At 58.5% G+C, this 13130-nt stretch overlaps 1 protein-coding gene across 3 annotated transcripts in view; it reads left to right on the forward strand.

Moving 5' to 3' along the window:
* The window catches only part of TBX4 (T-box transcription factor 4), a 56966-nt gene that overhangs the window by 20829 nt on the left and 23007 nt on the right, over positions 1–13130 (forward strand). The window contains exons 1-3 of one of the 3 annotated variants that reach the window (XM_080563022.1): positions 2663–2998; positions 4181–4339; positions 5248–5342. In XM_080563022.1, the coding sequence (XP_080419148.1) occupies positions 4184–4339; positions 5248–5342 (251 nt within the window). In that variant the 5' untranslated portion in view covers positions 2663–2998; positions 4181–4183. Of the gene's footprint in view, positions 1–2662; positions 2999–3829; positions 3847–4180; positions 4340–5247; positions 5343–13130 lie in introns of those variants that run through there. The other 2 variants (XM_080563023.1, XM_080563021.1) reach the window with 2 other exon arrangements.

Here is a 13130-nt window from a genome sequence, read left to right on the forward strand (position 1 = left end):
CTCGCTTCTGCCCTCGTCTCCTCTTGCGTAGGATTTTTTTTTTTTTTTGGGGGGGGGGAGGGAAAGAAGCAAGAGCGAGGGAGCCGCGGGGGCCGGGCGGCAGGTAGCGCAGCCCGCAGCCTTTCCTTTTCCCGGCCCGCAGCCTGCGCGCGAGTGTAATTAGTGGAGAAAAGCGACAGGGAGCTTTTATTAATCGCCGGTGTTCAGGGCCAAGGCATGAGCAAGCCCGGTGACAGTGATGAGTGGGTTGGAGCGCCGGGCCCTGAAAGCAGGGCTTATCCTCCCCCTCGCCTGCTCCTTTGACTCGGCGGTGATGAGCCACGAATCGGAGCCACCCTGCCGTCGGGGATCCGGCCGTTTATCTGCCGGGTGATGACAGTCGGGCTGGGTTTGAGCCTCGCCGTGAATTGCCGGAGCCTCTTGCAAGCGGCCGGCGCTGCCGCGGCCGGGGGGCTCCGTCGCGGAACGGCCGCGGTCCCCCCCCCCCCCTCCCCAGCTCCGACGGCACCGGCACCGACCCCGGGGCTCGAGGTGCGGCCGCTGGAGCCCCGGGGGAGCCCAGCCCGCTGCGGGCAGGTGCCGCGGCTCTCCGCACCTTCTCCGGCCTCACGGCACGGCGGGGCCGTCCCGGTGCCGCCGAGCGCAGAGAGCCCCGGCCCGGGGCGGAGAGGGCCCGAAACCGCCGCTCCCGCAGCCCGGACGGGGAGGGCCGGGGCTGGCGGGGAGGAGGGGGGCTTTGGCTTTGTTTTAATTAATTCCTCCCCACTCGGGGATCGCCCTCCCCCCAGCCTTTTTTTTTTTTTTTTTTTTCCTCCAAGAGGGGAAAAAATGCATTTAACGTAGGAAAGCGCAGGAAACGCCCGTGATTCCCGCTGCCCCTGTCCGCGGCTGCAGGAGGAAGGGGTGGCGGGAGAGAAACCCAAATAAAGCCGAGCGACCGGCACCAGCCAAGGTGCCGAAATTCCCCCTGCCCGGCCCTGGGCCCCGCAGCCCGCGGGGAGAGCCCGGCCCCGATGTGGGAACGGTGGCGGGGCAGAGCGGGGGCTGCGGCGGTGCCCGGCTGAGCCTCCACCGCCGCTCCGGCCCGGGCCTGTCCCGTTCCATCCCGGGCAGACCCACCGGGACGGCTGTTCAGCCCCGGACCCTCTCGCCCCGGCCCCGCAGGCTCACGTCGGGGCTCACCGTCGGCCGGTCTCACCTGCGACGGCTCCGGCCCGGCCCCGCACGGCTCCTCCGGGAGCAGCGTGCCGCTGCCTCGCCCGCATCCCCCGGCCTGCCCGGGCCTGTTTTTTTCTTTCTTTCTTTTTTTTTTCTTTTTTTTTTTCTTTTTTTTTTTTTTTGGTAGGAGTGGGAAAAAGGTTCATTAAGAGGTTGACCCCAGTTTACTTTTTATTCTGCTCCTGTTCCCAATTTCGGCACCACGTGACGGTGGGAGTGAGTTCGGGTTTAAATTCACTTTCAAGAAAACCCCGATTTAAAAAATCCTGCCCCGTGAAGCCCCGGCGGCTCAGGGCGCTGTCCCAGGGCACCTTTGCCCCCCCCCGGCACCGCCGGCTCCCGCGGGCGCGGAGCGAGGTGCGGCCTGGCAGAGGGGCTGATGGGGCTATCGCGATATAGGGCACGGCAGCGGGGCTGTCGGGACACGGGGCAACGTGGGCGCGTTTCGGCTGCGGGCGGGTGTGAGAGGCCGCTCGGAACCGACGACAACGCTGAGGGGGGGGCGGGCTGCTCTCGGTTTTGGGAATCGCGACAGCAGAGCTGATGTGGCCCGTTGAGTCGCGACAACGCTCGGGAGCTCTCCCGAGGGGTTTCTCCCCATGATCGCTGGGTTTCTCTTGGCGCTGGGCACCCCGAGCAGGCCGCGCCGGTGGCCGGAGGGTGCCGGGGCTCCTGCCCGGGGCTGAGCGGCACCGGCAGCGCATCCTCGCCCCCGCCGCGCTCACCTCGGGGCGGCCCCGCCGGGGGCGGCCCGGGCCTCGCCGCCGCTTTGTCTGCGCCCGCCCCGCTCCTGCCCGCCTCGGGACGGGGCGCGGAGCTTCCTGCCGGCTCCGGCCGAGGAGGGGGCGCCGTGTTCCCCCCCCACCTCCCCGCTGTCGGTCGGGGACGTCCGCACCCGAAAAGCAGCCCGCATCCTCCGGCCGGGCCGGCGGGACACGTTGCAGCACAGCTCCCGCTGCGGCAGCACCGGGGGGAAAGCCCGAGGCCGCCGACCTCTCCCCAAGCACAGCCCCCCCGGACCGGGCCGGGCCGGGCCGGGCCGCGCCGAGCCGCGCCGCGCATCCTAAGGCCCCTCCGGGCGGTCCCGGTTCCTCCGGGAGTCCCGCAGCTCCCGGTCCGCTCCTCCGGGCCCTCGCAGCGCGGCCTGCGGCCTCCGAGGCCTCCCGAGCCGGCCGCCGGGCTGCAGCCCCCGGCCCGTTCCCGGTTCCCCCGGCAGCCGGGGAGCGCCGGGCCCGTCGGGGCCGGGAGGAGGGGGCGCCGCGGGGCCGGGAGTGTCCCCCTCCCCCGGGGCCTCCCCGCCACAGGCGGCCCCGCTCGCCGCCGGGCTCCGAGCAGGCCGGGCAGGCCGCGGGAAGGGCCCGGGGCTCGGGGGCCGGGCTGCCGCTGCCCCGGGCCGGTGCCGGGCTCGGGGCCGGGCCGTCGGTGGGCGCGGGGCCGGGGCCGGGGCGAGCGGGCCGGGCCCGGCGGAGCGGGCCAGAGCTGGTCTGTGGGGCCGTGATTGACAGCGGCAACGTCAGCAACAGGAGGGGAAGGGAAAAGGGAGGGGGGAGACAAAGAGGGAGGGAGTCGAAAGGCCCCAAACTGGATCTTTATGGAACATTTTTCGCGAAGATCAAGGGAAAGTGAATCCGCGCAGTGGGGGATGCCCCGCACGCCGCTGCCATCGGGGGCCGCCGAGCCGCGCCCGGCCTGAGCGCCCCGCGGCTGCCCTTCATGCCGCAGCCGCCCCGAGGCGACGCCAGGAGCCCCCAGCTGCGCCTCCTGCCCCCCGGCCGGCCGTGTAAGTCCCGGGGCGGGGAGAAGGAGCGCGGAGCCCCGCGGGGTGGGAGCCCCGCAACCCGCCGGGCCCCGGCCTCTGCCTCGGCGGCCCGGCCCGGGGCAGCCGCCGCCAGCCCGCCCCGCTGCCCCCCGCGGCCTGCGCCGCCCCGGAGCCGGCTCCGTTCCCCGGGCTCCCGGCCTCGGACAGCGGCGGGGCCCTCGGGGTCGCCGGCTCCCACCTGCGCTGGCCCCGGCTGGGGCCGCCCCGTCCAGCCCCGTCCCGTCCCGTTCCCCCGAACGGGGCTCTCGGGGCCGGAGGGTGCCGGGCTCTCGCCGTGCCCGGGCGGCTGCGGAGCCGAGCCGTCCGTCTGTCCGTCTGCACGGTCAGGGCTCTCCGCGAAGCTCGGCTGTGGCTGGAGCGGGGCTCGGCCCTTCGGGCAGGACCGGCGGGGCCGGGGAGCGGAGCGCTCCGTCGGGGCCCGCACGTCCCGGTGCTGACAGCCGGCCCCACCGCCGTTCCCCGAGGGCAGCGCCGGTGTCGGGGCGAGCAGGGCCGGGGCTGGGAAGCCGCAGCCTCCCCTCGAGAGGGGAGCGGGGCGGGCGGCCGCGTCCCTCCGCGCAGTAAAAGTCGGGCTTGATGCGCGGCAGCCCCGGCAGAGCTGTCAGGCCTTATCTTTATTGGCTTTTCCCAGTCTCCGTCCAAGTTTAAGAGGGGCCCTTTTATCTCGGAGCCCTGCACTCCCTCGTGTTTACGCCACAGCGCTTCGCCCGCGGCCCCGAGCGCCGTCGCGGAGCCCCGCAGCTGCGGCCGCCCGACGGGACGGGACGGGACGGGGCAGAGTGAGCGGCCCGGGCCGCCCTCCCCGACGGGTACCGGGCCCCGCACGGCGGCGAACAGCGGGGAGGGGAGAGGAGGAAGGGTCGCGGCGGGGAGGCTGCGGCCGCTTCTGAGCTGCCGAGCTCCAGGCGGGAGCGCAGCCACGCGTGGGCAGCTCCCCGGGGAGCGCAGGCGGGCTTGGCCCGGCTCGGCTCGGCTCGGCCCGGCCGGGCACAGCGGCTTTTCCCCGGGGCCGGGGCCGTCCCGTGCCAGTGTCGCCGAGCGCAGCCCGAGGACTCTCCGCCGGGCCTGACCCGGGGCGGGGGGCGCGGGCTGGAAGTGGCCCCCGGTGCCGCGAGCTAATTGTGCGCCTCTCTCGCCCCCAAGGAAATGCTCCAGGAGAAAAGCCTGTCTGAAACCGAGGAAGGGTTTCCAACAGCCCCCGCGCCCGGCCATGCGGACTCCTCCGCGGGCTCCCCCGTCCTCGGCGTAGCCGGGGGGAGCAGCACGCCGCTCAGCAGCCCGCAGGTCCCCGACCCCGAGCAGGTACGCACCGCCCGGCCCGCGCCGTCGGGCAAACGGGCACCGCCGCTCCCCGCGTCCCGCCGGGACGGGCAGAGGCTGCTCTGTGCCCCGGAGCCCCGGGTGGCGGTGCCGGAGCCTCCCTCGGCCGCGCATCTTCCTTGGCTGTGGGTCGGGGTGCGGGGAAATCGCCAGGGAATCGCGCTTTTTAATTTATTTTTTTCCCTTTTGTCCTTCGTTTATTTATTTTGTTCCCGTGCGAACAGGCCGCTCTGCCGGCCGTCGGGTGCGCTCCTGCTGGCAGGGCGAGCCCGGGCGCTGCCCCGCGGCCCCCGGCGCCTCCCGAGCAGGATCCGGCCCCGCGGTGGCTGGCGTTGGTTCCTTTCGGTTGATTTAAAAAAAAGATTTTTTTTTTTTTTTTCGTTAAATCAAACTTCGCGTCGCCTGCGGCCGCTCGGGCCATCGCGGTTTCTCTGCCTTCAGCCCCGCAATTCCCCTCAAATTCTGCGGAAAGTAACGCAGAAATCGCGGCTCAGCTGAGCCGGGAGGAGCCGCGGCTGTCCCCAGGATGTCCCCGGGATGTCCCCAGGATGTCCCCGGGATGTCCCCGCGGCTGCTCCCGGCCCCGCTCTCAGGGAGCCCCTGGGCGCCATCGGGGACCGTCTGCGCCATGCGGGCGCACAAACCCCTACGAAAAAAAAAAAAAAAAATAAAATAAAAATAAGAATCCTTCTGGCCGCAGCGCCCGGCCTGGACGGGAAACTGCAGCTAGAGCCGGGCTGCGTTGGTTTCTCTCCTTTTTGGCAGCGGGCGGTGCAAGTTTCGGGCCCCGGCCCTCCCGCCGCGGCTGGGGCTTCGCGGCCGCCTCCAGCCCCTCTCTAACGCCCCTCGCCATGTGCTGCTCTTTCTTCTCACTATCTTTATTTTTCCAGACAATAGAAAATATCAAAGTCTATCTCCACGAGAAGGAGCTATGGAAGAAATTTCATGAAGCCGGCACCGAAATGATCATAACCAAGGCAGGCAGGTTAGTGACAATTCCCCGCGACCACCGTTGGGTTCCGAGCCGTACGAAATGGTCCTGCTCGAACCCTTCGGGGACGGCAGAGCTGCTGCGGTCGGTGGCATTTTACAAAATTATGATCGTGATCGCACATTTCAGGACATTTTTTCTGTGTAAGCTGTGCATGTGTTCGAGTGGGGCAGCAATAAGCCTGTGGGTGCTGGAAAGAGTTGCGGAGTCGTTTGATAAATTTAGCCTCGATTCCCTTTGGTACCGCTTCGTTGTTATTTATTTATTTATTTATTTATATATTTTTAAGACTTTGGCATGATAGTAGTTCCACTTCTATATTTTTTTCCAAAGCAAACCCCACTCCCCTGCTTTGCACAATGCGGTAAGAGCTGTGTTGGGATACTTTGCACCAAAATGTTTGCAACATGAATGTTTAGGATGTGCTTTAATCTCAAAACTGGAAGAGTGCGAGGTACTACTTTACGGTCAGTTAGGTGTGGAAAAGTTCTGCATTTTCTTGAGAGCAGACAAACGTTCATGATTTTTACCAAATCAGAGCATCTTCAGCTTGCGAAGCCGGGCTGGGGCGGGAGGGCTGGGAACCGTCCCTGCGCCTGCCTTGAGCTCCCTGCCCACCCCGCGCTGCTCTGAGCAGAATTAACACACAAACCTCAGAAAATCACCAGCCCAGGAGTCAGACCGGTCCCAACAAAAATAGCCAGCTGCCACTGCGGGCACCGAAACATCTGCCCTTGGCTTCTGCGGCAGCCAGCTCGCATCGCTGCTGCTGGAAAATAAAAAATGCCAGAACAGGGTGTTAAAACGCGTTTAATTCTCACCCAGCTGCATGTTCTGCTGTGCCCTGTAATTGCTGATTTTACACCACGTGGAGGAGGGCACTCGAATAATGAAGAGCGAGTAGAAAAAAAGGAAAAAAAAAAAGCCCAATCTGCACGCATGCTGTCGGTTGTCCTGCGGTCCTCATCCTCCGAGTACAGCAGTCGGGGTGCGGGGGGGGTCTTTCCTTGTCTCCTCCGGTGTCCCAGTGCCCTCCTCGGCCCCCACCCGGCTGGGGGGCCATGAGCGGCTCCTTCACCTTCCCCCTGCTCCGAGCGGCCAGGCAGGGCGGGGATGCTTTCGGTAATATCCCCGGTAGTCCCCCCCCAGAGAGGAGGGGATGCTCGATTTATTTGTTATTTGGCCTGCGTATGAAATGCTTGCTCAGGTAACTCAGTCCTTACCACTCCGTGTTTTGGTATGTAAAATCTTGGGGCTTGGTCTGTAGCTTCTAGCGCTGGGAAGAGCCGGATTCATTTTGATAGGTCTGCTACCTAAGTCAGCTAAGACGAGGGGATCAAGACCTCAGATATTTTACCCTTAATTTATAGTATCTGAGTGTGTCTGTGCGGGACATGTAATATCTTTACCAAATTCTAGACCCTAAGCATCCCAAATGTGCATGTTATCTCTTTGTAAGTCTTAACGTGGATTGTTTAAACAAATCCATATGTATAGGGCTCAGTCCCGCATTCTTTGTCCGCCGGAGCTGGCAGTGCACACGTAGTCACCTTCCCGAGCGTGTGCATGGGACAGAGCGGGCGAAGGATTGACCCCAAGATGCACAAAATTTTGTTTTTTAAGCTAGCAAACCAAACTCTCTTTTGGTGAAAATCAGGGCGGCGCAGTGCAGCTAAAACCATTTTAAACTTGTACCGGGAAAAAGGAAAAAAATATATAATAATTAAAAAAAAAAAAGACCCCGGGGCTGAAATGCCGACGAATAACATGAAACAAAACAGTCGCTTCGTTTCTTCTCCCCGTGCCCAGCTGTGAAGGGTGCCAAAAAAAGGAGCAGCGAGGCCGGGGCCACGCGCGAAGTGGGGCGCGGGGGAGGGGGGGGCGCAGGGAACAAATGACGAAATGAAAATCCGTGCTTGGTGCAGATTTTATTTCGGCCGAGTCATTTAAAAAAAAAAAGAAAGAAAAAAGGAGCAATAATAAACCTCCCCTCGACCCAATTAAAAAATGACGGTTAATGGAGATTTGGACGTACTCGCATTTAGCGTTGAGGGGGAGGGAAAGCGGCTAATTGCAGGCACTAATTAGGACTCTAATCCCCCTCCCAGCAGGCACGGAGATGCCCCTGAATGCCGTTAGTTGAAATCGCCGGAGTGTCGGTCTGTCTGACCTCAAGGGGCACAAACGAAACGAAATCGAAGCCTGATTTTTAAATTTCAAACAACAAAACAGTGACTTTAATGACAAGCTCACTCAGTGGAGAGGAAATGTAAAGCTCGGCGGAAGCGTTAATTCCAAGGCAACGGTGTAAAATAGCCTTTCTGTATAAACAAGGCAAATATTGATAACTTGGGGGGGGGGGGGGGGGGGTCATTCGTTTCGTTCTTCGTAGAGCTCCTCAGAACGAGCCAACTATAAATTATCGAGAATTTAGGGCTGAGAATTACTTTGGGGGATTATTACTCCCTCTTAGGACTGATCTGTAGGAGACATTAGGAGAACACAGTAAGCTCAGCATTGCAATAGAAATCGTGTTGTTGCCAAGAAAGCTTGATTTATAAAGTGGAAACATCTTTAAAATGCGCTCGCTATCTTTTTAATGTTCGGCTGCTTCATTGTGGGAGGGAGGAAAAAAAAAAAGAGATTATTTTATATTAAAAGGATCGTCAAAAGATAAAAAGTTTATGTTAGCAAGGTTCCCTGAACTTTGCGTAAAACCGCTCGCCTCCTCCGTACATAAAACCCTGCACCTCGCGGAGCCCCGAGGATGGGACGCTGCGGCCCATAAATCAGCCCTTTGTCTTGTTCCCCCTGCTTGAGGTTTGCTCTAATTACGAATTTGCACTCGGGAGAAATTTTCTTTCGCTGCTTTTAAAGGCCGGGTGCGGAGCGGAGCTCGCTGCGGCTACGCTGCTGCCCGCGGCCGGGGGCACCCCGGGGCTTCCCCGAGGGGCTGGGGACCGCCTCTGGGTGCTGTGGGGGGAGGCAGAGAGGGCACCGAGCACCGGGCAGGGGGCTCCGGGCTCCGTGCTCCGGGCCCCGAGGAGCTCCGCCCGCCCCCGCCCCGACGGGGCGGCCGCAGCCGCTGCCCCCGCACCGCCGCGTGGGGACCGCGGTGTGGGCATCGCCCCAGCGCCCCCGTCGAGGTTTCCATCCCCCAGAAAGCCCCCCCCGTTTGCCAGGCAGCGAGGTGCCGCTGGATGAAATGAGTAAAATCGATGTGAAGGTAATAAAGGGGCAGCGGAGCTGAGGGTGCGCAGCCGTCCCGTGTACCTGCCCAGCAGCCCCGCGGGCAGCAAGTGAGGGACCTCAGTATCACTCTGCTTGTCCAACGTGATGGCATTTAACTGAACAATTGCGATTATTTTTTTTTTTAGCCTTGTGGCAAAACCCATTTTGTCTTTCGTAATTCTTTGTTAGGTCCCAGCTTCCAAACCCCGTTTGTGCAAGAAGTTCAGCTTCACGAACACGCTCTCCCTGGCTCAGGACTTCTCGCCTCCTGCTAGCCTTGCTTTAGCTCTCGCTCTTCACTCCTTTTTCCAAGGTGCCAGTCTTTGCAGCATTGCAGTTTCTCTCCAGATACTGCCAGGGACAAAAAATTTGATGCAGCCTATGGCAAATTGGTAAAAATTAGCAGTTCACGAATGCCTAGTGACATTTTCCTGAGCGGTCACTGAAGAGAGAAAGGAGTTCCTCTGTAGCAGCACAACCTTCCCGGGATGTGAACGGGGGTCTTGAGATACTGAAACTGAGCTTTGGCCAGACTGCAGGATGTGCACAGGTACAAAGATAGCCTCAGTCTTCATGGTAGCAGGTTTTAGGAAGCATATGTAGGAAAATATTGTGCAGAAAAAAATCAATAAAGCAGCTTGCATGTGTGGAAAAGACGCAACCCCCCTTTAGATGTTCGAGTTTCATTTTAAGAGTGGCTTATTTCAGTTAAAAAAAAATCTGTTCTTAATCAACTTTAGTAAACCAAAATAAAACTAGTTTTTAGGACATCAAGGTTTGAAGAAGTATAAATGCTTTGGCTAAGCTGGTGCAGCTTTCCTCTGTGAATAATCCTTTAAAAGTTAAATTTTCCATGGCTCCGTAGGGCATATGGATGCCCAGTTCTCATTGCAATTAAAGGGAAATATTTGTCCAGAATCTTTTGAGGCAGTTACAAGAATCTCTGCTCAAGGTTTTTGATCCAAAAGCAAACCTTAATATCCTAGATCAGCAGAGGAATGTGAGCCATCAATTTAAAACTTGGAAATAAAGTAGATATTTAAGGAATGTTTGATCTGCTTAGTCCTAAATTCGGGGTCCTGGAATTACCCTGTTAGGGCAAACTCCTGCTTTGAGAGAAAGGAGCAGGAGCAAACTGCGATGGCTCTTGGCCGTGCTGCTAAAGATGTCGACAGCTTTGGCAGGGAAGATGGAGCTCTTCCACACCGAGCAGGGCAGGGATGGGATTTTAGTTTTTCATGTGCTTCTGTCTCCAACAACAACCTTCGCTGTTAGTCTCCTAAAGGCACGGGATGCTCACAGTTAAGCGTGTTCCCAAAGCCTTCCCCGCTCATCCTTAGGCTGCAGGAAGGGTTTGGTCAAACCCAGAGCAGAGGAAGAAGATCCCCACCACTGCCCAGGCTTCAGCTTTGCCTCGAAGCCCGCAGCGAGCCCACGGCTCCTCTGAAAGTTCCCGGGGACCTGCATGGCCGAGGGAGCTGGGCTGGCAAGGGGGCAGCTTTCCCTGAACCACGCAGCACCGGGACATCGGCCATGCTCTTGCGTGGTTTCTTCCTGCGGTGAAGCTTCCTGTGCCGATGCTTCCCGTCCTCCTGCACGTTGGGACCTTCCCCGCCGAACGTCGGTGTGGCAAAATGAAAGCACTGAGGCAAGAAGCCCTTCCACGCTTCAAGTCACCATGGGGCAAAGAGAGGAAATGTTTCTAGACCGTGAAACCAGCCATGCAGTTAACCAAGTTCTCAAGTATGTGAGAAACAATGTTTTATTTAAAAATTAGATGTGCTAGCCAGAAAAAAAAATACAACCTCGCCATTCCAAAATATAAAAATCCTTTAACTGTCTGACCTTCTCATCACTAGGTCATGGTCCTGCCACCAGATAAATCTCTCCTATCTGTCCATAGACTGAGAGTTCAATGTTGCTTGTGTTAGTGACAGTGAATTTGGGGCTGAAAAATGAACTACTGATGAGAACTCCTGTTGAACCTGTATTGTTTGTTATTCTGAGGCAAGGATCTGGCATGGGCTAATCCAGCACTTCAAAGTTAACTGCTCTTACTTTGTATACAGAGCGTCATAGCGGAGTGGCGTGGGTGATAAGAGAAATAAGGGACTGAGGGTTAGGATACACTGGGAAAATGGGACCCTGTTGAAAAACCCTTTGATCTCTTTAAAGTATTTTCTGAAAGCAAGAATCTATCAAAAAGGAAATGCCATTTAAAAGGCTAAAAGAAACAGCTGACATCCCCAAATTTGTTTTAATTTGCCCCAGAGAATATTATATTTAGAGATGCGTTAAGTCAAGGGAAGAAATATTTGTCAAAAGAAGGGAAATTAGGAAAAAGAGGAAAGGTCATCAGAATGAGAACGTGGTTCTTGAAGCTCTACCATTCCATTTCTTTCTCTTCCCTCCTAACAATGAAGACGAGCAATAGCATCCTTAAGCAGCCATGACCAATTCTCACGAGGAATTTGGGGCTATGCTATTCATTATTGGCGTTTTAGATGTGTGATCTGCCTTGCTGCTTAGGGAATATCACTGGAGACATCTCCACATGCCCAGCAACTTCTGAGGAGGTGGTCCTTCAGCCGTGATATGGCATATTGGCCAAGATGTTGAGTGATTTTTTTATTATATTTTTTTTCTTGATTGTTTCATGACCTGAAGTGCCATAGGCGTCACCTTCCCAGACAGTGCTGTGCTGGAGCTCCTGACCAGCCAGTCCCTTAGAGGCCACTTTACTTGGTCGCCCCAAAGTCAAGGGTTGTAAAATCCTTGTTCCGTTAAAAGCCCTGTAGAAAACAGGACTTCAGCTTCTGAATGTCTGACAGGCTATGGGACATTTTTACCCCTGAGAGGACAGAAGAAAGCCCTTGGTAGTATGAGAACCACCATCCACACCACGGGACACACGGTGAGCTCCAGTCTGCTTCAGAGAGCACCGATTCAGCCTCTGGTGAGGACGTGACTTGGGTTGCTCCAGCAGGACTCACGAGCCTTGTTTCCAAGCAGTTTTCCCCACAGAAACACCAGGCAAGTTCCTTACTTACTGCGGGTGGGCCAGAAGAAGGCCCCTTCCTCAGCAGGAGCATCGGCAATGTCTGCTTCTGAGCAGGACCAGACCCTTGGGAGCAGAAGGGGGTGAGAACCGAGGGGCATGCAGAGGCCACCCCATCACCCAGCAGTGCCAAGACATGTCCTTGGGACATGCATGTCCTGGCGAGCAGCATAGCTCGGGGTGGTTCTTGCTCGGATGAGTGTTTCAAGCCCTTTGATCAGCCCTGATGCTCTGGGCTTTGCTGGCTGCTGTCCCCTGTCCCCAAGGCCCTGTAGGACCTGGGAGCACCACGGGCATCCTGTACCTACCGTGCTGCTCACAGCAGGACCGGGACACAGGTCAGATGCCCATGGAGTGGCCAGGCCTGGAGAACCCGAAGGGCTGGGAACTGCTGCCCCGAATGAAAGCAAAGCCTTCCTCTTATCACTCTGTCCCAAACCCAACCAACCAATTACACATTAATTAAACTTTTTTTGAACATAATAGGAGCTTTGGCTCCATGTCAGTAACTGCTCCATGGTCGAGGGGATTGGATAGTAATAGAATAAATAAATAAACAAGAGATGCTTATTCTAACAGTTCATTTTAAAACAATTTGTGAATATCATGTAGAGATAAAATGTGCCTAGCATAAACTTAGCTAAGCAATGACTGCTTCATTATCAGAACAAATAATTCACTAGCACATCATCTTTGAAGCTTGGGAGGGCTACAGAATTGTGCTGCTTGTTTATTTTCCTGGCTTTTACTGTTTTTGCTACATTTCATCTGCACCGAGCAGTGGGGACGGGTTTAGCCGGGGCTGTGGCCGGGCGGCGCCGGCTCCGCTCATCCCCTCGGCTCTTCCCAAGGCACCAGCCCCGGCCCCAGCCCGCTGCCACTGGGGCCAGCCCGGCTGCTTTCACCTCAGGGCAGATGTGTGGAGCGAGGCAGCGCAGCCTTTATCCTGTGGTCGCTTTCTTTGAGGGCAGCTCTGTTGGGGAAGCACACTAACGTCTTTGCGCTGAGGTGGGAGCTGGCACCATCGCTGTGCCCTGCCACTGCTGGCACCTCGGGGCATAGAAATGTCCCTGTCCCCTGCTCTGATGTCCAGCAGAGGGTTGTGAGGGGCGTAGGAGACCGTTAAGATGCTTTTGAGGAGTCTGTGTGGTCCCGTCTTCACTGGCAGAAGCGGGTGGTGGACGTGTTCAAAATCAGGGCCTGCTGGTGCTTGGCTGCTCGCGCGGTGTCTGCCTGTGCAGGGTGGTCACCCAGTGCTCCGCGGGGCCGTGGCCACAGCCGTCACCCTGAGTTTGTGCGTGGGTTGGACAGGACACATCGTGCGGGCCTTCTGGAAACAGGGCGGAAAGGGGGAGATACAGGCCGTGGGACGGTGGTGGCATTTACGTGCTCAGGGCCCCAGGACACTATGTCTGACCAAGCTTTGGGTCTGAACCAAAGCCGGAGAGACCAGCAATTGCTGCTTTCAATCTCCTGGTGGCTGGTGGCTTAAA

This window comes from Anser brachyrhynchus, assembly GCF_964034855.1.
Source record: "Anser brachyrhynchus genome assembly, chromosome: 20".
NCBI lineage: Eukaryota > Metazoa > Chordata > Aves > Anseriformes > Anatidae > Anser > Anser brachyrhynchus.